This window comes from Geotrypetes seraphini, chromosome 5 (assembly GCF_902459505.1).
Source record: "Geotrypetes seraphini chromosome 5, aGeoSer1.1, whole genome shotgun sequence".
Lineage (NCBI taxonomy): Eukaryota > Metazoa > Chordata > Amphibia > Gymnophiona > Dermophiidae > Geotrypetes > Geotrypetes seraphini.
In genome coordinates, this window is record NC_047088.1 from 229,468,728 (window position 1) to 229,492,503 (window position 23,776).

At 41.9% G+C, this 23,776-nt stretch overlaps 1 protein-coding gene across 1 annotated transcript in view; it reads right to left on the reverse strand.

Annotated features, from left to right (window-relative positions):
* The window catches only part of ARHGAP15 (Rho GTPase activating protein 15), an 850,722-nt gene that overhangs the window by 735,108 nt on the left and 91,838 nt on the right, over positions 1-23,776 (reverse strand). The window contains exons 3-5 of the mRNA XM_033947260.1: positions 22,043-22,111; positions 16,786-16,850; positions 738-825 (exon numbers count right to left, since the gene is read on the reverse strand). Of these exons, the coding sequence (XP_033803151.1) occupies positions 738-825; positions 16,786-16,850; positions 22,043-22,111 (222 nt within the window). The remainder of the gene's footprint in view (positions 1-737; positions 826-16,785; positions 16,851-22,042; positions 22,112-23,776) is intronic.

A 23,776-nucleotide genomic window follows, 5' to 3' on the forward strand; every position in this document is an offset into this window, starting at 1 on the left:
CTGACATATGAAAAACAGATTATTATTTGTGACTCCCGTTCAAGAGAGCACTTTCCTGGCCACTGATCACTTCAGTAAGGCATGGAAGCTTTGATCAGGCCTCGGAAACCCTTTACAGTTGGGGTCTGTCAAATGCATCCCTTTGGTGCCCATAGTGCCACTGTCTCATTGACTTGTTCCCTCTGATGACATTCTCAAGTCTAGACTTGAATTGCGCTGTAACTAGTGCTGCGAGGATGAATGCCATTACCATTTGTGCAACTCAACTGTCACTTCTCTTAAGACTAAGACCAGCGACTTCTCCTCAAGGCATAATAAAGAGCTACAAAGTGAAATTTGTAGTAACTGCAGGCTACAGAAATTGCATTAGCAGCATTAGATGGAATCAAAAGAAATATTCAAGGAGGTTAGCTGGATATGGTAGGAGTCACATTATACAAAGATTAAACACCACTTTACAGAGTTACAATATTTTCACATTAATACTCTGTCTTCTGTTGGTAATTATTCTTAAAATGCACCTCTTAAGAAGGACGTGTTAAGTTGAAGTATTATTCCCCTTTGCGGTATCTGATTAAAGGTTTAACAAGTAATTGTCCTGCATCTGTTCTAGAATGCAAATAACTCAATGTGATTTTCCTTTTTTTTTTTTTTTTTTGGAGGGGGGGTGAAGAGAATCTTTGTGCTCAAATACCTCTCCTTTCTTAGATTACATTAAAATAAATCTGAATGCTTACCAAGTTAGACAGGGCTTGCTGTTTGGATTCTTTATGGAATTCTAGCTTTTGACCAGAAAGGATAATCCAGGCATTAGACCAGTTTTTCCTTAAAAGAGAAGATCAAATAATGGAATTAACTTTGAATAATATACCAGAATTAGTTTTCAAACAGATTAAATGAGTGTGGGTTAATGATTTTGAGGCAGAACACTGTATCATGTCAAATTGAATCAAGAGGAGGATGTCGGGGTAATTTTATAACTGAGTGAATGCATGTATGTTGTTGTGTAGTTGCCTAGAACTATAGATAATGAGGGTTATAAGTTTTGATATTTATTTATTTTCACATTTTCAAAATGAAAGCAAGCACATACTTCCATTTTGAAAATTACCACTAGGAATTTAGGCATAAGAATAACCTTACTGGATCAGACCAATGGTCCATCTAGCCCAATATCCTATCTTTATGGTGGCCAATCCAGGTCGCTAGTACCTGGTAAAAAGCCAAATAGTAGCAGCAGTCCTTACAGAATCTCAAAGAATAGCAAGATTCCGGAATCCCAGAGAGTAACAAGATTCTAGAATCCCAAACAGTAGCAACATTCCATGCTACCGATCCAGGGCAAGCAGTGGCTTCTCCCATGTTTGTTTATTTCTCACCCGCCCTTATCCAGGGCGAGTTACAGATTAACATATAAAATAAAAATTTACATTTATTATACAAAACACTTCAGAGACACAGTATAACAAATTATATACTTACATATCAAAGCAAATTACATATAACATACAAGTCGCATCAACGATGAATATCATTTAATGCCAAAACTGGCCAAACCCACACATACATCAAAATATAAAATTCCATAAGTCATACAAGATGCCTCAATAACAGACAAGAATAGCAGACTATGGACTTTTCCTCTAGGAAGTTGCCCAAATAGTTTTACTACTATTACTTCTTATTTCGGTAGAGTTACTAGATAGACATACACAGCACTGTACACTAAATACATATAAGACGGTCCCTGTTCGACAGAGTTTGCAAACTATTCAAGTTAATACAGCCCTAGAACTGCATATATCAAGTGAAAACTGTTGTAATGTGCTGGCAATGTTATATGTAAAATTCTTTGAGCTTAGCAAACAGCAGAGAGGCTCCTCAGTTCAGAACCAAAATGATGCAGAAAAAAGCAGATCTCAAATGAAATGGTCCAAAACAAGATTCCTTTATTAAAACATGAACCATGTTTTGCCTACTGAAGGACTGCTTCAGGGGTATAATACTAAAACAATTTTTTAAATGTATATTTTCATTACATGGCACTAACAATAATAATATCACCAAATAAATAATACCATACTTGCATTTATAACATTAGTATAAATATGCCACCAAAATCATTTTTAAAAATCATAATAAATAATAAACACCACACAGACTTGTCCTTAATGCCAAATTCAAAAGACTCAATCAGTGTATCTTTTGTGCACATTTTTCATTAATCTTTAGCAGCAACTCATTGATATTTAAAAATAGTTATCTATAGTGCATCCCAAGGAACTCATAACACACTACATACGAGACGTTTATGGATTGGTTCTGAGAGGTCATCTGATGAGAACAAAGGAGAAGGTGCCTAATTAATTATTATTCTGTGCTGAGGCGTAAGGGAAATTGCATCTTAACATTGGATTCTCTGCACCTTCTATAATAATTAAGACCTGAAAAGTTACCTCTTGTGATTAGCTCTCTTCCAGGGAGTGAAGGAATAGGACTTTTACCCAGACCTGGTTTTTATATCACTTAAGGAACTATTGCTGACAGACTTTACAGCTCACTGCAGTAAATTACGAACTCTTTCTGACCAGAAGAAATTCTACCACGTGCTACGCCAAGGAAAATTTCCAACTCCTTGATCGGAGGAGGCTTTACCTTAGGGATGGTGAGCATGGAATTATATTTTCTTATCAGTGGGGCAAGGTAGATCTCTGATTGGTTTTCAGGAAAGGAGTTGTTTACTCTGGGTAATAAACTGTATTAGATTGCTGCTAATCAGGAATTATTATTATAAGGAATTACTTAGTGTGTAAGAATTAGTATTTGCTCATTTACTTAGGGATTATTGTGTAATAATTATGTAATGAGAAATATGTATATACAGAGACATTGTGAAAGATAATTAGTTATTATTTACTGCTGGCTTGTGAATTATATTTTTCTATTTCTAAAATAAAATATTTCATATAGCCCTGGTCTCTATTCATAGTATAAACTGGCAAAATTACTGAATCCTGGGATAAGGAGTTTATGGTTTCCCTAGCAACTTGTAGATAAGTGAATTGTTTATATAGCAATCATTTGTCATACCCATAAACTACCTACATCACCTAAGCTTCTCCTTTTTTGGATCACTGTTGGAATCTTTCCTCTTCATCCAAGATGCCATGTGCTCACAGCTAATCTACAACTAAAAGCAGGGGCCTTTATCATAGTGAGTTACTTTTAATCCATTTTAAATTAATTATTCTGTTTCTCTAACAATATTTTATCTTGTGGCACATTTCCTTTGTTTAAAGATCCCTAAATTATAACTAAAAACTATTGCATTACCTGTTTAATCTTATAAATAAAATTTATCTGTAAACAATAAAATTCTAGTTCATTCTTAAATGCTTTAAGTACCTCATATCAATTATAGAGGCAAAAGAAAAGATGTGATAGTAGTAAAGGCTGCAACATAAGCAATATCAGCAACTCATTTCTTAGTATTGCAACGGAAAGTGAAACGACACAAAAATCCATACAAAAAAGGAGATTATCGCTGAAAAATAGCTGGAAAGCGATGACCACAAATGCTCGCAGTCTAAGCAACAAAGTTCATGATCTGCAAGCCCTGATATTAGAGGCAGATCTAGATATTGTTGCTATCACAGAGACATGGTTCAGTGAATCACATGGATGGGATGCAAACATACCGGGATATAATCTTTTTAGGAAGGACAGAGATGGTCATAAAGGTGGAGGAGTAGCTCTCTATGTAAAGATCAATATCAAAGCGACCGAAATGCAAGGGACCTGGGGAGAGGAAGAAGCGATATGGATTGCTCTGAAAAGAGAAGATGGAACTTTTATCTACGTGGGTGTAGTCTACAGACCTCCGACTCAATCGCAGCAAATTGATAAGGATCTGATTGTGGATATCCAAAAGTTTGGAAGGAAAGAGGAGGTTCTGCTGTTGGGAGATTTCAACCTGCCGGATGCGGACTGGAATGTTCCGTCTGCGGAATCGGAAAGAAGTAGGGAGATTGTGGATGCCTTTCAAGAGGCTCTGCTCAGACAAATGGTGACGGAACCCACAAGGGAAAAAGCGATATTGGATCTGGTCCTCACAAATGGAGAGAGTATCTCTAATGTTCAAGTGGGTGCTCACCTGGGTAGTAGCGATCATCAAACGGTTTGGTTTGATATAACGGCTAAAGTGGAGAGCGGCCGCACGATACTTAAAGTCCTAGATTTCAAACGTACGGACTTTAATGCAATGGGAAAGTACCTGAAGAAAGAGCTGTTAGGATGGGAGGACATAAGAGAAGTGGAAAGACAGTGGTCTAAGCTGAAAGGAGCGATAAAAATGGCTACGGACCTTTATGTGAAGAAAATCAATAAAATCAAGAGAAAAAGGAAGCCGATATGGTTCTCCAACCTAGTGGCTGAGAAAATAAAGGCGAAAGAGTTGGCGTTCATGAAATATAAAAAAACCCAAGAAGAGGAGAGCAGAAAGGACTACAGGGTGAAACTGAAAGAAGCCAAGAGAGAGATACGTTTGGCGAAGGCACAGGCGGAAGAACAAATGGCTAAAAATGTAAAAAAGGGAGATAAAATTTTTTCAGATATATTAGTGAAAGGAGGAAGATAAAAAATGGAATTGCTAGGCTAAAAGATGCTGGGAACAAATATGTGGAGAGTGATGAGGAGAAAGCAAATGTGCTAAACAAATACTTCTGTTCTGTGTTCACAGAAGAAAATCCTGGAGAAGGACCGAGAATGTCTGGCAAAGTTACACGAGAAAATGGAGTAGATTCTGCGCCGTTCACGGAGGAGGGTGTTTATGAGCAACTTGAAAAACTGAAGGTGGACAAAGCGATGGGACCAGACGGGATCCATCCCAGGATACTAAGGGAGCTCAGAGAGGTTCTGGCGAGTCCTATTAAAGACTTGTTCAACAAATCTCTGGAGACGGGAGTGATTCCTGGGGATTGGAGGAGAGCGGATGTGGTCCCTATTCATAAAAGTGGTCACAGGGATGAAGCAGGAAACTACAGGCCGGTGAGCCTCACTTCAGTTGTTGGAAAAATAATGGAAGTGTTGCTGAAAGAAAGGATAGTGTATTTCCTTGAATCAAATGGGTTACAGGATCCGAGGCAACATGGCTTTACAAAAGGTAAATCGTGCCAAACGAACCTGATTGAATTTTTTGATTGGGTAACCAGAGAGCTGGATCGAGGACATATGCTAGATGTAATTTACTTGGATTTCAGCAAAGCCTTTGATACAGTTCCTCATAGGAGGCTGTTGAACAAACTTGAAGGGCTGAAGTTAGGACCCAAAGTGGTGAACTGGGTCAGAAACTGGCTGTTGGACAGATGCCAGAGGGTGGTGGTTAATGGAAGTCGCTCGAAGGAAGGAAAGGTGACTAGTGGAGTCCCTCAGGGTTCGGTGCTGGGGCCAATCCTGTTCAATATGTATGTAAATGACATTGCTGAAGGGTTAGAAGGAAAAGTGTGCCTTTTTGCAGATGATACCAAGATTTGTAACAGAGTAGACACCGAAGAGGGAGTGGAGAATATGAAAAAGGATCTGCAAAAGTTAGAGGAATGGTCTAATGCCTGGCAACTAAAATTCAATGCAAAGAAATGCAGAGTAATGCATTTGGGGATTAATAATAGGAAGGAACCGTATATGCTGGGAGGAGAGAAGCTGATATGCACGGACGGGGAGAGGGACCTTGGGGTGATAGTGTCCGAAGATCTAAAGGCGAAAAAACAGTGTGACAAGGCAGTGGCTGCTGCCAGAAGGATTCTGGGCTGTATAAAGAGAGGCGTAGTCAGTAGAAGGAAGAAGGTGTTGATGCCCCTGTACAGGTCATTGGTGAGGCCCCACTTGGAGTATTGTGTTCAGTTTTGGAGACCGTATCTGGCGAAAGACGTAAGAAGACTTGAGGCGGTCCAGAGGAGGGCGACGAAAATGATAGGAGGCTTGCGCCAGAAGACGTATGAGGAGAGACTGGAAGCCCTGAATATGTATACCCTAGAGGAAAGGAGAGACAGGGGAGATATGATTCAGACGTTCAAATACTTAAAGGGTATTAACGTAGAACAAAATATTTTCCAGAGAAAGGAAAATGGTAAAACCAGAGGACATAATTTGAGGTTGAGGGGTGGTAGATTCAGGGGCAATGTTAGGAAATTCTACTTTACGGAGATGGTGGTGGATGCCTGGAATGCGCTCCCGAGAGAGGTGGTGGAGAGTAAAACTGTGACTGAGTTCAAAGAAGCGTGGGATGAACACAGAAGATTTAGAATCAGAAAATAATATTAAATATTGAACTAGGCCAGTTACTGGGCAGACTTGCACGGTCTGTGTCTGTGTATGGCCGTTTGGTGGAGGATGGGCAGGGGAGGGCTTCAATGGCTGGGAGGGTGTAGATGGGCTGGAGTAAGTCTTAACAGAGATTTCGGCAGGTGGAACCCAAGCATAGTACCGGGTAAAGCTTTGGATTCTTGCCCAGAAATAGCTAAGAAGAAAAAAAAAAAAAAAAAAATTAAATTGAATCAGGTTGGGCAGACTGGATGGACCATTCGGTCTTTATCTGCCGTCATCTACTATGTTACTATGTTACTGTTCTTAAATATTACAAAGAGCCAAGTTATAAGTAGGTATTGCTTGCCCCAAATTAACATCTTTGTGTTATAATTACATACCCGGAAGTAGGAAAGCTTGAAAACTTACAATCTCAGCTTAACTATGAAGAATGCTCAGAAGCACTAGAAAAAAAACAAATAAAATCATACCACATTTTATAATCTATTTACTGAAAAAAAAATCATCATCCTTAGAATAACAGAATAAAGTGTAACATGCAGCACTTAACTAGAACTGACTTTGATGTGGTCCTAGCTATGCAGTTTCCTTAGCTGGTTAAGTGTTCAGTAGCTGGCTTTGAGCTCAGCACTAACCAGTTATCTTCAGCAGCACTAGCACCACTGATAATGACCAGTTAGACTCAAAGGCCCTGATTCTGCAAAGTGCTTCCGATTGTAGGCAGCTATAGGCGTCCTACAGCTGTCTAATCAGCCAATCGGGAGGCACTAAAAAATTTTTTTTTTAAATTGCTTCCCAGGCAGACCACCTATATTGAAAGCACCTCCAGGGAGCCTAGAGAGGCCCGCAAGCCCTCCTAAGGCTAGGCGGTAGCCTCATGCGAACCTAGGTGGTCCTAAGCGTTTCCCTAGCAGAACGGGAGACGCTTAAAATGTAGGCTAGCAAAATGCTGGCCTACAAGGTAAGTAGACATGGTTGCTATACATAATCGCGGCAAGGATCTTCCTGCCATGATTAGTATAGTGGCCATGGCTTCGGCCGCAAGTCTCCCCTCCTCCCAGCGAACGCGCCAGGTGGGTGCCCAACCTCTCATGCAGACAGAAACCACCCCCCCCAATGATCGCTGGCAGGAAGGTGCTCAACCCTTCCTGCCGACAGAACCCTCCCACCGACGATTGCGGCAGGAGGGTACCCAACCCCTCCAGCTGGACCCCCCAACGGCCCTCCCAAAGATAATGGCAGTAGGGAATCCAACCCCTCCTGCCGGCCCTTCCAAACGGCCCCCCCTAAGATTGCCAGCAGGAGGGTGCCCAACCCCTCCTGCCAGACACCACCAATGAACCCCCTCACCCCGGAACCCCCCCTTGGGCTTACCTGCAAGTTGGACCGGACGGCTCCTTGCACGTCTGGCCAGCAGACCCGCCTCCATCCAAATGAGGCGGGCCCACCCCTCCATCCAAATAAGGCGGGCCCACCCCTCCCCTGCCCAATCCACAGAATCCTAGAGCCTGATTGGTCCAGGCACCTAAAGCCCCTCCTGCGGGTTCTGTCGGCAGGAAGGGTTGAGCACCTTCCTGCCGGCTATCTTAGGGGGGCCGGCAGAAAGAGATGGGCACCCTCCTGCCGGCAATCTTCAGGGAGGCCGTTGGGGGAGGTCCGGGGAGGGGGGTTGGGCATGTTAAACCCTATTCTGTAACCAGCGTCTGAAACATGGACGTCGGTTACAGAATCTGGTTAACTTTGGGCAGGTGTAGGCCAATTCTGTATAGGACACCCGTACAGGAATCAACGTTGCCGTTGGAGCTTGAGGGCATGCCGACTTCACTTCAAATCACGGCTGGGCCATCTAATGTAGAGAAGGCATCAAAACTCTCAGCATGTGTTGGACAGACTTTCTCTGTCCCTTCATTGGTAAGACCAGCTGAATTCACACTGGAATCAATTTGGTTGGTGTTAGACTCCTTGCATAAACTTTGTGCTGGAATCCTTCCCCAGGTCACTATTCAGGCTCACAGATTGGATAAAACGGAGGAGCAAATCAAGGCTCATGGGGAAAAAGTTGATCACCTACACCAGCGGGTCCAGGGGTTACAATCCTCTCAGACTTCCTTAACTCAGGATAGATTATTGTTTGCAAGAAAGGTGGAAAATTTTGAAAACTATACTAAATCATTGAACCTTTGGATTTTGGATTTTGAACTTTCCTAAATTGCTGACAATGTCTCTGAAAGATTAATTCTATAAATTTTTGAAGGAAGTATTAAAATACCCTGAGAATGGTCTGCCTCCCCTTCAAAAAATATATTTTCTGCCTACATCAAAAAAGAAATCTTCTTCATTGGGTCTACCCGAGGTGATCAGCCCGTTGAATATTACAAAAATCCTAATAACCTCAGAAGAGGAAGTAAATTGTTGTTCGACTCTTCTGGTGATGTTTGTCTTTAATCAAGACAAGGAGGCACTCTTGAGGCTATTTTTTAGGCTTAAAGAGGTAGTCTTCTTAGAAAGTAAGATGTCTATGTTCCCAGATGTTTTGAAAACTACTCAGACAAGGAGGAAAAGGTTTCTTGAATTAAAGCAATATGCGGTAACTCTGGGAGCAAAATTTCAGTTAAGATTTCCCTGTAATTGTTTGATCCAATTGGACCAAAATTCTTGAGGGAAAAGGAGTACCAATACCTAGTGCTTCAATGTGAAGTAAAACCAATTGATCCCAGATAGTAAGGTCCTAATGATAGTTTGAAGAGGTAACCAACACTGCGTATTTGATTTGTATTTTTTTTTTTTTATTCTTTGAATTACATATTCTCTCTGTTAATGTGAATTGTCCCCTCTCCTATGTTTTGGTTTTGGTCTGATTTGACCTAACTTGTAAATTTTCTTTCAATTATTAATGTGGCATAGCTCTATACTATATATATAATCCATAAATGGTGACAACCCAGCCTACTTGAACAACTGCCTATTCCAAACTACCACAACCAGACACAGGAGAACTCAGACACCATTCACATACCCGCCAATCGGAGACATCAAACGGAAAAAAACTGTACAATGGCCTTCTAGCCACACAGGCAGCAAAACTAGACCACTAACTCTTCAGTCTACTAATCGTGACCCTAGACTACAAAACTTTCAGAAAAGAAATAAAAACCGTGCTATTCAAGAAATCCATGAAGACTAAGGGCTACTTTTACAAAGGTGCGCTAGCGTTTTTAACGCACGCACCGGATTAGCACGCGCTATAGCGTGTGCTAGCCGAAAATCTACCACCTGCTCAAAAGGAGGCGGTAGCTGCTAGCGCGCGTGGCAATTTAGCGCGCGCTATTCTGCGCGTTAAGGCCTTAGTGCGGCTTTGTAAAAGGAGCCCTAACTAACACCGTATGAAATATTTCAATCCTCTGAAGCAACCCTCTCTACTCTGTAACACTTATGAAGATGTCCAGAAATCCTCTTCTGTAATCTTCCTTGAACCGCAAGGTAATGGCGGAATAAAAATCATCAATGTAATGTAGTGTTTGATTATATATATCTATAATAATAAAACGCTAAGCACGCATACGCACTCTTAATGCCGTGTTGCCTGATCTGTGGTTCCGTGGCCGGCAGAGTGCACATGCGCTTACCACGCATCTCTCTGTCTCGCAGCGGGCTTGCCGGCTCCGGCCACACAAAGTTCATTTTTTTGTTCAAAGCCCCCACCGCGGCTCCTCTATCGAACCTCACCAGAGTCGGAGAAGACTTCCGACTCTGCCGGAGATTGAGAGGAGACGCAGCGTCGGCTTTGAACTAAAAAATGAACTTTGTCTGGCCAGAGCCGGCAAGCCCGCTGCGAGACAGAGAGATGATCGCATCTGAATAGTAACGGAGCGTGGGCGTAGGGGGAACACGACGTCGGAAGTGGAAGATGGCGGTGGGTTGGCTCACCTCACGGCAGATGCGCAGGAACCGGCTCTTAAAGGCTCACCCTCCCTCTTCCTCGCGCTCTGCTCCTCTTCCGCGGACGGCATGTGCTATGGGGACGACGCCTGCTTCATGGGGGGCTGGGGCTGAAAGGGAAAAGATGGGAGAAGGGGGCTGGGGGGGGAGGAAATGGGTTTGGAGCTGGGGCTGAAAATAGGGGACATGTGAGGGATGGAGGCTTTACTAGCACCCGTTAATGTAACGGGCTTAAACACTAGTATATATATAAATGTATAAATAAATAATTTTTTTTTTTTAATGCAGCAGCTAAACTGATCCATAGAAAATGGAAATATGACTATGTCTCCCTTCTACTGAAGGCACTTCATGGCTTCCGGTTTATTTTAGAATTCCATTTAAATGTGCAAGCATAGTATTCAAAATCTTTCATGGAGCTTTTTTTTTTTTCCTTTTGTTTCAGTCTCCTTCAATTCTTTATGAATTTGGAATGAACTTTCTGTTGAGATTAGAACTACTTTCTCTATACTGTATATACAGTGGTGCCTCGCATAACGAACGCCTCGCACAGCGAACGCTGCGCACAACGAACTTCATGTCTTGCTTCCTACAACGAACTTCGTTTCACACAACGAAGTCGCCCGAGCTGCATCCTTCCGCGCAGGCACTGCGCTTAACTGCCCTCTCTCCGCCTGGCTCCCTGTGCAGTGGCGGACCGTCGGCTCGCAGGGGCCCAGCGCCTACTGCTGATGCGTTGGGGGGGCGGAGCTACTCTCGCCGCTTCCCTGATGCTAGAAAAAAAAATGAACAGTTAAGTCCCAGTTTTTGCCGCTGAGACTCTGCCCTCTCTCACTGTAAAATTAGACTCTACTTAGTCTGTCTTTAAATTTTAAAAATGTGTGTTTTAAAAAACAATTATGTTTTTAGATGTATCTAAATAAAAATAATAACAAAAAATTTATCTTTTTTTATGTCATCTTAGCATATTTTATGCTAAAGAAAGAATTATTTTTTTTAACATGTATTGTTATGGGAAAACGTGTTTCACATAACGAACTTTTCGCATAACAAACTTGCTCCTGGAACCAATTAAGTTCGTTGTGTGAGGCACCACTGTACTTTTAGAAAGTCTTTAAAAACATTACTTTTTCAACAAACAATACCTGAGTAACCGTACTGAGGATTTAGAAATGTGCTCTTGCTATATCGATTACAGATCCTTTAAATTAGCTTTGGTTGCCATCTCCTCGCTTCTTTATGTTAACCGAGTCGAGCCCCTAACTTAGGAAAGGACCCGGTATATAAACATAAGGATTGGATTTGAACTAAACAGATAAGGAAAAGGAAAAATAAGGAGTGGCCAAGTGGTTACAGCAGCTGCCTTAGCACCCTGGGGTACTATTCAGTTCCCACTGTAGCTCCTTGTGACTCTGGGCAAGTCACTTAACACTTCATTGCCTCAGGTAGAGAATAAGTACCTTTCTAAGGCCCACTTTTAAAAAGCCGATTACCTAGGCAGCCTGCGGTGGTCGGACTGAAGCAGTTGCTGCTCGGCTTTGTAAAAGGGGGAGGGGAGGGTTAAAATATTTAAACTGTTTTGATTGTAACCACACAGAAAAAAAAATGGCGTATTAAGTTCCATTCCCTATATAGAAAATTTCCATTATAAATCATAGAATGCTATACAATTAATGATAGAAAATACATAGAAAAGTGTATGGGTGTTTTCCTTGTTGAAATGCTAAAGAATAACCACTAGAAAGCAGGCATGCTGTGATCTACCCAGTACACAGAAATGATGCCTGCATTCTATGCAATGCACAGAAGATGGCAGCACACTATAAAATCACTATTGATCACAATTATGTCATCTCTTAGAACTGAAAAACAACCTATATGATAATGCTTAATGGTGAAAACAGTATATACTGTTTATGTACATTACTAAATGCTTTTTAAAGTGGAAGAATATGCATTAAAAGGATAATAGGTAGATATATACAGCTATATAATAACTGCCCAATATTTAGACCTCAGGAGGCAAAACTGGAAATTCAATGCCAATGCCATATCTGACAACCAGCATTGAAGTTCCAGTTTACATTTGGCTGGCTGAGTCATAGCCAACTAAGCCAATATTCATTAGCTGGCCAGCAAAGTCCTTGCACCTGACCACTGAACTCAGCCAGCCAGCCTCACCCTAATGCCCTCACAGTTCCAGCTGCAGCTTCACATGCTTAGCTTAGAATAGTGAGTGTTGATTAATATACACTGCTGAATGGAGAAGTCTTTAATAATGCTGGTGATTAATAACTGCGGTCAGTTTCTAAGGCATTGCTTCCACCATGGCTTATTGAGCACTTTCACCTTATGATCTAGTTATATGACACCTAGACCAAATCTCAGCAAGGTTACAGCTACTATAGACATAGAAAGGAAAGAAAAAATTCATATTACAAATTTATTGCATGGTGATGAGCATAAAAACGTGTTCACCCATTAATTCAACACTAGGGCTAAGAATGGCATTAGTGAGGATGCAGAGTGACCCATCATTTCTCAGTACCACCATTGAGGCAACTATAGACGAGGGTGAACTTGCTTATGGAATCACTACTGTAGAACAGGGTTTCTCAACTCGGTCCTAGAGTATCCCCTTGTCAGGGGGTTACCAGATGTCTAGATTCACTCGGACATGTCCAGGCTTCTGGAAAGCTTTTCAAAACCCGGCACTTTGACCAGGTTTTGAAAAGATTCTAGCTCGGGACCACGTCGGGAGAGCATCTGCGCATGCGCGGATGTAACACAGTGAAATCATCGTGTCACACTTGCGCATGCGCAGATGCCATTCCGACGCAGCTCTGAGCATGAGAACAGGTTGAGGGGGGGCATGGCTGGGGCATGACTTGGGCAGAATGGGGTAGAGATAGGCAGAACTGTGCAGGCCTGAGGCAGGGCCAAGGGTCTGGATTTTACAAAAGTAAAATCTGGTAACCCCTATGCATGAAAGAAATTTTCATACAATGGAGGCAATGTATGCAAATCAAGTTTATACATATTCATTGTGGCTATCCTGAAAACCTGACTGGCAAGGGGTTACTCGAGGACCAGGGTGAGAAACACTGCTGTAGAGGACAGATAATAGGAGTAGAAATTGTGATGAGAAAGCTCAGGTCCATCAGAAAATAGTTCGAAAACAGAGGATTTCTGAATCTTAGTGCAATCCCTAATCCTATCTCAACTAAACTAATTCCAAGTTTTTTTCAACTTTTTATTAAAATTTGATATATCGCCCTAGAGCCAAGGCTGTCTAGGTGGTTTACATTCAAAATAAAACTATCTAAAATTACTAAATAGAAAAAGAATAAAAGATAGAACTCTGTTTTAAAGCATCAGACAGTGAGAAAAAAAAAAAAGATCTTGCTAGTGAAAGTATTACATTACATTAGTGACTTCTATTCCTCTCGTACCTTGCAGTTCCAGGCGGATTACAAAAGAAGGTAACTGAACATTTCCATGAAAATTACAATTTAGGGTTTATATGATTGAGACTTTGAAAGGAAAATTACAAGAGTGAATGAGACTTTGAAGGGATATTTACAAGAGAGGGGATAGACATGGGGATGAGTTTTGATATCTAGATAAATTTTTTGAATAGCAGGGTTTAGGGCCCCTAGACTGAGAACAGATCAAAACTCAAAAGGAAACAAACAAAAAGGGAGCGAAGAAAAAAAAAAAAATGATACACAAAAAACATCTCTAAATAAATATGTTTTAAGAGCGGCACAAAATTCTGGGTATGATGGCATTATTCTGTAAGGTAACACTAGTTCTTTGTTCTAAAATGGTGCTATCACGACTACAACTAGTTCAAAGTACAGCAGTAAAACACATGTTTATGTTTATTAAAAACTTTATATACCACATAATAGCCAAAAAAGATCCAAGCAGTTTACAATATATATTTCAAAACAATTAGAAAAAGAACTCCATTCCAAAATAGAAAAGGAAAGAAAAATGAAAAGGTTTTTTTGTTTTAATTCATAAAATCCTATGACAATTAAAATATCACAAATAAAAATTAATTAAATTAATACAAACTGAAAATTTTCTTTAAAAAAATCAATAACTACATAAACAGACTTTGGAAATTGGGACACCCCCTCTTTTACAAAGGTGCGCTAGGCTTTTTAGCGCGTGATAAATATTAGCGCACGCTAATCACACACTAAACGCTAATGCATGCATGTTATCCTACGGGTGCGTTAGCGGTTAGCGCACATGTTGATTTAGCATGTGCTAAACGCGCACTAAAACGCTTAGCACACCTTTGTAAAAGAGGGCCTATATGAAATCACATTGGCTGCCCATAATCACATGGAACAACTTTAGATTAGGCATCACTGCCTTTAAGATCCTGATAGGGAATGCCCCTGACGACCTAACAGAGTTGACCACCTACTCCATCGGGCCTCCAACAGATATTCCACCAGAAATCTTTTCCACTTATAATTCCCAGCATGCAATAATATAAAGTCTACCAGGCAAATTACTTTATCTATCCAATATCAATTAGCAAAATACAGGAATCAACTACCACTTATACTATGATCTTGTGACACTATCTCAGATTCAGAAAACTGTTAAAAGCATTTCTATACCAAGACAGGAAGACCCAGATTCTCTAACCAGTGCTGATTTTCTTTGCATTGATAGGCACCCATACCTCCATTAAAAATGCCATCCAAACGGTGTTTTCAACAGAGATTTGAGGCACACACCGACACAAAGAAAATTTGTGCTGGAATTGTGCCTACATAGACGCTTTAGGCCACAGAATGCCAAAGTAGGCATGGCCAATGCTGGAAGTGGTTTAGGCGGCCTAAAGCACCTACGTAAGGGTGATTCACACAAAGATAGGTGCTGGAAATGTAGGCCCAGAAAATCCTGGCCAATATATATATATATATATATATATATATTTTTTTATTATTATTTTTTTTAATCACTTTTGTAATTCAGCAAAGTAAATTTGTGAAGCAGTAATTTGCTGTCACTTTTTTCAGAATGGAGAGAATAAAGTTATGTTCTTCTGGTGTTTTAATTCAGTTTCCTATTGAGTTACTGACATCATCAGCCAAGGGATTTGGGAAAAGGAAGGCAGGGATAGGCTACTGTGACAGCTTATCAATTAGCTTCAACATGATTGGGGAAAATGTCTTATGCCTCTGCCTTCTCCACTTCTCTAAATGTTTCTGAAGTATCTAGCCCAATAAGCACTATTGCAGAGGTGCTTGAAAAAAATAAGGTGTGGTAGAGCTTTTTACTACAGGCCAGTGAGGTAAATGCTCCAATTCTCATTCAATTCCTTTGAGCATTGGAGCATTTACCTTGATGGCCCGTGGTATAGCGCTCTACTGCGTTTACCTTCACATGACAACAAATGCACATCCCCAGATCATATCCAACATATTTTTGCTTATCCCCTTCCTTTACAAAGCCGTCCTAGTGTTGTTAGTGCCAGCCACGGTGGTAACAGCTCAGACGCTCATAGGAATTCTATGAGTGTTGGAGCTGTTACCACAGTGGCCGGCAGTAAAAATGCTAGCACGACTTTGTAAAGCAGGGGGCTACTTAGGAGTAATTTTACTAATTTGTGACATAAAAAGGCCTTAGCAGTCTTACACGGGTCTTTCCATTAAAGCCATTATTACCATAGCCTTAAAATCACCTATTTTCTATAAGTGGAACCTTGGTTTGCGAGCATAATTCATTCCAGAAGCATACTCCTAAACCAAAGTGCTCGTATATCAAAGTAAGTTTCTCCATAGGAAGTAAGGGAAACTCAGATGATTGGTTCCACATCCAAGCAGAGATCAGCTGCAGGCTCTTCCAGCACCGGCACGTCCTGTGGGTTGGTGCTGCAAGCCAGCGCCAGATCACGGTATGGATTTGGGCGGGTGATGCCGGTTCTCGGGGGTGGGGGCTCACAAATCGAGTCAACGCTCGGTGTGCAAGGCATGATTTGCTAGAGTGTTTTGCTTATCTTGCAAAACACTTGCAAACCACGTTACTCGCAAACCAAGGTTTGACTGTATGTAAATATATATATTTTTTTATATTAATGGCTATGCACTAATGTTGCCTTTGGCAAGCAACCATTTAAAAAAATTACCACATGAGCACTTACCACCGTCTATTTTGTAAGTTGTAAGGGCTTGCGACGTATCCCACAAGAACCAGTTAGTGCATATTAATGAAAATGCACTTACTCTTAGCACAGAAATGCCCACTCTCCATCTATGACAAACCCCTCAAAAAATATGTTTTTGCATTATGTTAGTGTGTGCACATTTGGAAGTTACCATAGGACACTTGAGCATGTCTTACAGTACTCCATTTGTAGCTGCATTAAGCATGATTAACCCACCCCCCACCCCTCCCCGAGCTTAGTAAAATGACTCCTTACAGGGTTCAGTCCTGTCATGGTATATTAAAACTAACCAAGATGGAGTTAACAGGCGACATAAAATATACCATTACCTCATCTTTTTCCCTCCATCTGCTATTTTGGTTTTATTTAGATACCCTTCTTTCCTTTCTTCAACCTGTGAGGAAAATGCAATGAAAAGAAATACAACACAAACATTCAACTTGTAGTAATGTTCAAGAGGATGTAAATTCAGTTTATTTTTAGAATAATTTCAACATTCCATCATTCCCAAGAAGTACTTAAAGGGCCCTTTTCCAAATTCAGGTAAAAAGTATCTTTAGCTCATTTTTACGTTGGTCATTCCTGCATGGTAAAGCTACTTTTACTACCGGGGCCAATTTTTTTTCTATTTTCCCCATTAATGGTTATGCTCTAATTTTTTTTTCGCTCCAGGACAATCAGAGGTGATATTCTCAAATCACTATCAATGAGAATAGACTGCAACATTTTCCTTTATTAGTTCAGTATTTTTCTTTTCTTTTTTTAATATTCTTTATTCATTTTCAAAATTACATTAACTGTAAAATATATTCATTCACAGTAACAATAAATATATCACTTATAAACAATCATTGGTACATTATATAAATTTTTATCCCTTCCCCTTTCCCATCCATATCTTCCATTATTATATAATATACTAGCTGATGCCCCGGCGTTGCACGGGTATTTAATTATAGCAACAACACTGTAAATGGATTCAAATAAAGATACTTTATAGTGGTGAATGAAATTATTTTTTTACAGCTTAATAAAAAGTACAATATTCAAATTATAATGTGAAATATTTGACAAAATGAATACAATACAACTAACGCAAAACGTGATTATAAACAACATTTTTAGTTTCACCTCCTGGAGCAAGAACATATAAATTCTTGGGAGAACCCAGCCTTGAGCAAGCAACATAGAGTTGTGGGCCGCGAGACCCCCAGAACATATCACCCCAGGTAGTGAGGGATCTGCATACCAAGTTTCGTTCAAATCGGTCAAGCCGTTTTTGAATTACTGTGAGAATGGCAGCTTTTTACATTTTTTCCATTGACATGAATGGGTGAAATCTGATTTACTGTTTGTAGCTCCGCCCACGTGTGCAGGTGGGCCGCGAGACCCCCCAGAACATATCACCCCAGGTAGTGAGGGATCTGCATACCAAGTTTCGTTCAAATCGGTCAAGCCGTTTTTGAATTACAGTGAGAAAGGCAGCTTTTTACATTTTTTCCATTGACATGAATGGGTGAAATCTGATTTTCTGTTTGTTGCTCCGCCCACGTGTGCAGGTGGGCCACGAGACCCCCCAGAACATATCACCCCAGGTAGTGAGGGATCTGCATACCAAGTTTCGTTCAAATCGGTCAAGCCGTTTTTGAATTACTGTGAGAATGGCAGCTTTTTACATTTTTTCCATTGACATGAATGGGTGAAATCTGATTTTCTGTTTGTAGCTCCGCCCACGTGTGCAGGTGGGCCGCGAGACCCCCAGAACATATCACCCCAGGTAGTGAGGGATCTGCATACCAAGTTTCGTTCAAATCGGTCAAGCCGTTTTTGAATTACTGTGAGAATGGCAGCTTTTTACATTTTTTCCATTGACATGAATGGGTGAAATCTGATTTTCTGTTTGTAGCTCCGCCCACGTGTGCAGGTGGGCCGCGAGACCCCCAGAACATATCACCCCAGGTAGTGAGGGATCTGCATACCAAGTTTCGTTCAAATTGGTCAAGCCGTTTTTGAATTACAGTGAGAAAGGCAGCTTTTTACATTTTTTCCATTGACATGAATGGGTGAAATCTGATTTTCTGTTTGTAGCTCCGCCCACGTGTGCAGGTGGGCCGCGAGACCCCCAGAACATATCACCCCAGGTAGTGAGGGATCTGCATACCAAGTTTCGTTCAAATCGGTCAAGCCGTTTTTGAAGTACTGTGAGAATGGCAGTTTTTTACATTTTTTCCATTGACATGAATGGGTGAAATCTGATTTTCTGTTTGTAGCTCCGCCCACGTGTGCAGGTGGGCCGCGAGACCCCCAGAACATATCACCCCAGGTAGTGAGGGATCTGCATACCAAGTTTCGTTCAAATCGGTCAAGCCGTTTTTGAATTACTGTGAGAATTGCAGCTTTTTACATTTTTTCCATTGACATGAATGGGTGAAATTTGATTTTATGTTTGTAGCTCCGCCCACGTGTGCAGGTGGGCCGCGAGACCCCCAGAACATATCACCCCAGGTAGTGAGGGATCTGCATACCAAGTTTCGTTCAAATCGGTCAAGCCGTTTTTGAATTACTGTGAGAATGGCAGCTTTTTACATTTTTTCCATTGACATGAATGGGTGAAATCTGATTTTATGTTTGTAGCTCCGCCCACGTGTGCAGGTGGGCCGCGAGACCCCCAGAACATATCACCCCAGGTAGTGAGGGATCTGCATACCAAGTTTCGTTCAAATCGGTCAAGCCGTTTTTGAATTACTGTGAGAATGGCAGCTTTTTACATTTTTTCCATTGACATGAATGGGTGAAATCTGATTTTATGTTTGTAGCTCCGCCCACGTGTGCAGGTGGGCCGCGAGACCCCCAGAACATATCATCCCAGGTAGTGAGGGATCTGCATACCAAGTTTCGTTCAAATCAGTCAAGCCGTTTTTGCGTGATCGCGGCACATACACACACACATACATACATACACACATACATACCTCCGATTTTATATATATAGATGTAATAATAAAAATACCCCCCTCCCTATATCCTGAACTGATAATTAAAAGGGAAATAATTTTACTTAATCCTTACAATATTTTGTTAATGGTTTCCACACATCCTGAAACTTCTTAAAATATCCCCTTTGTAAAGCAATAAATCTTTAACTTGTTTATTCACCCCCCCCCAAAAAAAAAAAAAAAAATTATTTCTATTTGTTTTGAAAAAATGTTACACTTATCTTAAATTATGTCGGCGGGGGGGAGGGGGGGGAGTTGTGTCAGCAGACATGAATACAGGTTTCACCCCTATGGGCTGTCTCAAGGCAGTATAACCTGTGTACTCCGGTATCCCAATCACTTTTCAATTTGAATATTTTTGCAATGGGATGCCTCAGCACGTCCCCCAGTAAACCCTTTTAAGTTGTGGCATGTGTTTGTTAAATCCTTACTGCAGCTTAGCAAAAAGACCCTTATGTAACTTATGCATGGCTAAACACTATTGTCTCAAAAGAGGGTTGTCTAAGAACACACTTAAATTAGGTGGCGGGGCATAATAAAAAGAAACATCTAAGTCCAATTCGGTCGTATGGCACTGGACGCCCAAAGGCGGGAGTAGAAAAATGTCTATTTTCGAAAAATAGGTCTAAAATAAATCTTTTTCGAAAATCGACTGGACATCCACACCATTGATCATCCAGACTGTCTATCTTTATACCACATTTTTGACTAAAAATTCATCTAAGTCCCAAATGCCCAGAAAAAGACAATTTGGACATGGGAGGGGCCAGTATTGTGATGACTGGCCACCCAGACATGGCAACAAAGCAGTTGGACACCTTCCAGGGCACTGTTGTGAACTTCACAAAAGGGGTGCCACATAAACATCTCACCAGAAGCCCCTTATAGGTTATGGTGAGCCCCCCAAACCCACTATACCAACTTGTATACAACCCCAATAGTCATTATGGCTGCAGGTGATACCTATATGGCAGTAGAGTACGGTTGTGGGGGGGGGTTGGTGGGCTCACATTTTCCATCATGAATTTAGTGGGTAGAGTGGCTTATGGGCCTGGGTCTTCCTCTCTTTAGTTCACTAGCTCAACCCTCAGGTTACTTAAGACACCTGTATGAAGCGGTGACGGATCAAAAGCGCGCGAGGACAAATGAGTGCCGACAACCGAGCGCGGAGAACTGAGCGCAGGGCTTAATCGCGCTGAAGAAAAACTGTATTTTAAAGGGCTCTGATGGGGGGGGTGTCGCGCCGAAGAAAAAATTTATTTTAAAGGGTATTTTAAAACCGTAAAACCGTATTTTAAAGGGTTTTTCTTTGGCGCGATGAAGTCCTGCTCTCAGTTGTCCGCGCTCGGTTGTCGGCGCGCCTTTGTCCTCGCGCGCTTTAGACTATGAACTGTATGAAGCTCTACTAGTCTTTCCTATAGCAGTTGCTGATGTTCCAGAGACAGGTATGTATGTTTTATTTTGATCTTTGTGGGGGTGTTAGGGGATCAGTGAACACTGGGGGGGGGGGGGAGTGTCTCTGCAGTGGTTATCTGGTCACTTTGGCTATCTTTTTGGCACTTAAACCTGAGTCATAACATTCGATTATTTCTGAAGGACGACTAAGGCCCTCTTTTACTAAGGTGCGCTAACCGATCAGCACGCGCTAAACGCTAACATATGCATGTTAGTCTATGGACGCGCTAGTGTTTAGTGCGCGCTAATTCAATTAGCGTGCACTAATTCAATTAGCGTACGCTAATCGGTTAGCCCCTATCCCACCCTAACCACTCCTACAGATATGCCCATTTTAGCTCTGGGCACACAGTGGCATTCAGAGGCCTAAAAAATCCCTGGATACGTCCAGAAATTTGGTTCATTTGCACTTGGATGACCTGCTTTTTATGTTTAATAATTCTTATTGAATTTGAAGGAAAGTCATACATATGTAATCACAATACAATACAATTCAACATAGGTCATATGTATGAACCCCCCCCTAAAAACAAACGAACCACTAAACAAACAAACAACATTAACATCAAATTAGCGATTAAAATTGTTTTTTAGGTCATCCAAGTGCCAATTTGGGTAGGTTTTAAGTTTCAATTATGAGCCCCATAGTGTATAAAATGCAAGAGGGTATATAAATGGATGGAGCATCACAGGACATGGGCGGGGCTCCCAATTATGTGCATAACTTATAGAATACTGTAAGTTACATGCTTTACTGCTACATTTACCCCCCTCTTTTACTAAGTTGCGCTAATTTGATTAGTGCGCGCTAAACGCTAACGCGTCCATAGACTAACATGCACACATTAGCATTTAGCGCACGCTAAATCGATGAACGCGTTCATCGGTTAGCGCACCTTAGTAAAAGAGGGCTTTAGGCACCTACAGGTACAACCGTTTTATAACTGGTGTAACAGCGAGCATGTGAATGTTAAAAGCATTAATACTAGGTTATGCTAGAATTCTCTAACAGAACTTGGGTGTTCGGATGCCATTATAGCATCACCTCCCACTTTGCATCCTTGGGGTGATTAAATGGAAGTGTCCAGTTGTAAAACTGCCCCTCCCCCCATTCTGTATATATTGTCATACTTACCAAATGCTCTAATGAGGTAATAATGCCAGACTTATCATGTTGAGAATGATTCCTTCTGTGACATATAATCTATAAAACAACAATAAAAAAATCTGTATTAAAATGAGGCAAGTTAATTTTTTTTTATTTATTTATTTATTGAGAAATTTTATATATGTATGCAGTACAGAAATATGGGAATACGAATGCAAAAAAACAAAAGAAGAAAACAAACAATTCCTTTAAGAGTAGGCACAGTGGTCTCAAATGCGCGGCCCGGGGGCCACATGCAGCCTGCCAGGTACAATTTTGAGGCCCTCGGTATGTTTATCATAATCACAAAAATAAAATAAAATGGTTTCCTGATCATACGTCTCTTTAGCTATAAATTACAATATTATTATTAAGACTTAGGCCCTCTTTTACAAAGACACACTAAGGGGTTAATAAAAAAAAAAGTCTAAAAAGTGTCCTAAATGGCTACTTGGACGATCAAAAAGCCTGATTGTCCAAGTACCCATAACCAAAGCTGGTTTCTAGACCTATCTAAAAACAGCTTAGGCCTTTCCCCTGCCTCTAGACGCACAGAGAGAAAAGAGGTGTGTTTAGAGGAGGGGAAAGGGCGGGCAGTGGGTGGGAGGTGGGCCGACCTACACCTAGGCGTACAACAGGTATAACCAAAACATTTACAGGTTGCCTAGTCGGCACTTAGACCTTTTTGACTTAGATGTAGTCAAACCAGGTCTAAGTGCCGAAAAAGGGGCCGCTGAACTGATGGCTGCTGGCGCCATCAGTTCAGCGGCCCGGCAACCTACCCACCGCAACCATCACGGCAGGAGAGATGCCTCATCTCCCCTACCGCGATGCCATCACTCCTCTACCCTATCTCTCTTGCCGCGGGTCGCAGCAGTTCCGGTAGAGGAGTGATGGCATCGTGGTAGGGAAGATGAGAAATCTCTCCTGCTGCGATCTATCACCCCCTCTCGCAATTAACATCGGGCCAGGAGAGAGCCCAAGCTCTCCTGGCCCGCGGCGACCCACGACTCGAGTGGGCCAGGAGAGAGCCCAGGCTCTCCTGTCCCGCGGCGACCCCCGACTCGAGTGGGCCAGGAGAGAGCCCAAGCTCTCCTGGCCCCGGCGACCCCCCGACTGGATTGGTCCAGGAGGGAGCCCAAGCCCCCTGGCCCCAGCGACCCCCCTACCTCCCACCCCCATTACTATATGGGCAGGAGGGATCCCAGGCCCTCCTGCCCTCGATGCAACCCCTCTTCCCCCAATGACCACCCCCCCAGAACCCCCGATTGTCCCCCCCAGCCGACCCGTGACCCCCCGGCCGACCCCCCGACCCCCCCACCCCCACCCCCCTTCCTCGTACCTTTTTTAAAGTTGGCCGGACAGACGGGTGCCAAACCCATCCGTCCGGCAGCCAGCTGACGCCAGAATGGGGCCGGATTGGCCCAGCCGTCCCAAAGCCCCGCCCACAGGTGGGGCCTAAGGTGCCTGGGCCAATCACTAGCCGCTAATGCATACATAGGATAACATGCGTGCATTAGAGATTAGCACGTGTTTAGCGTGCACTAAAATGCTTAGTGCACCTTTGTAAAAATGGGGATTAGCCAAAAAGAAAGATTTATGAACTATAAAGAGTTGTACCTCATGCAAAATAGTCATTTCTTTAATAAGACATTAACTATTTTTTTCTGAGGCCCTCCAAGTACCTACAAATCCTAAATGTGGCCCTGCAAAGGGTTGGAG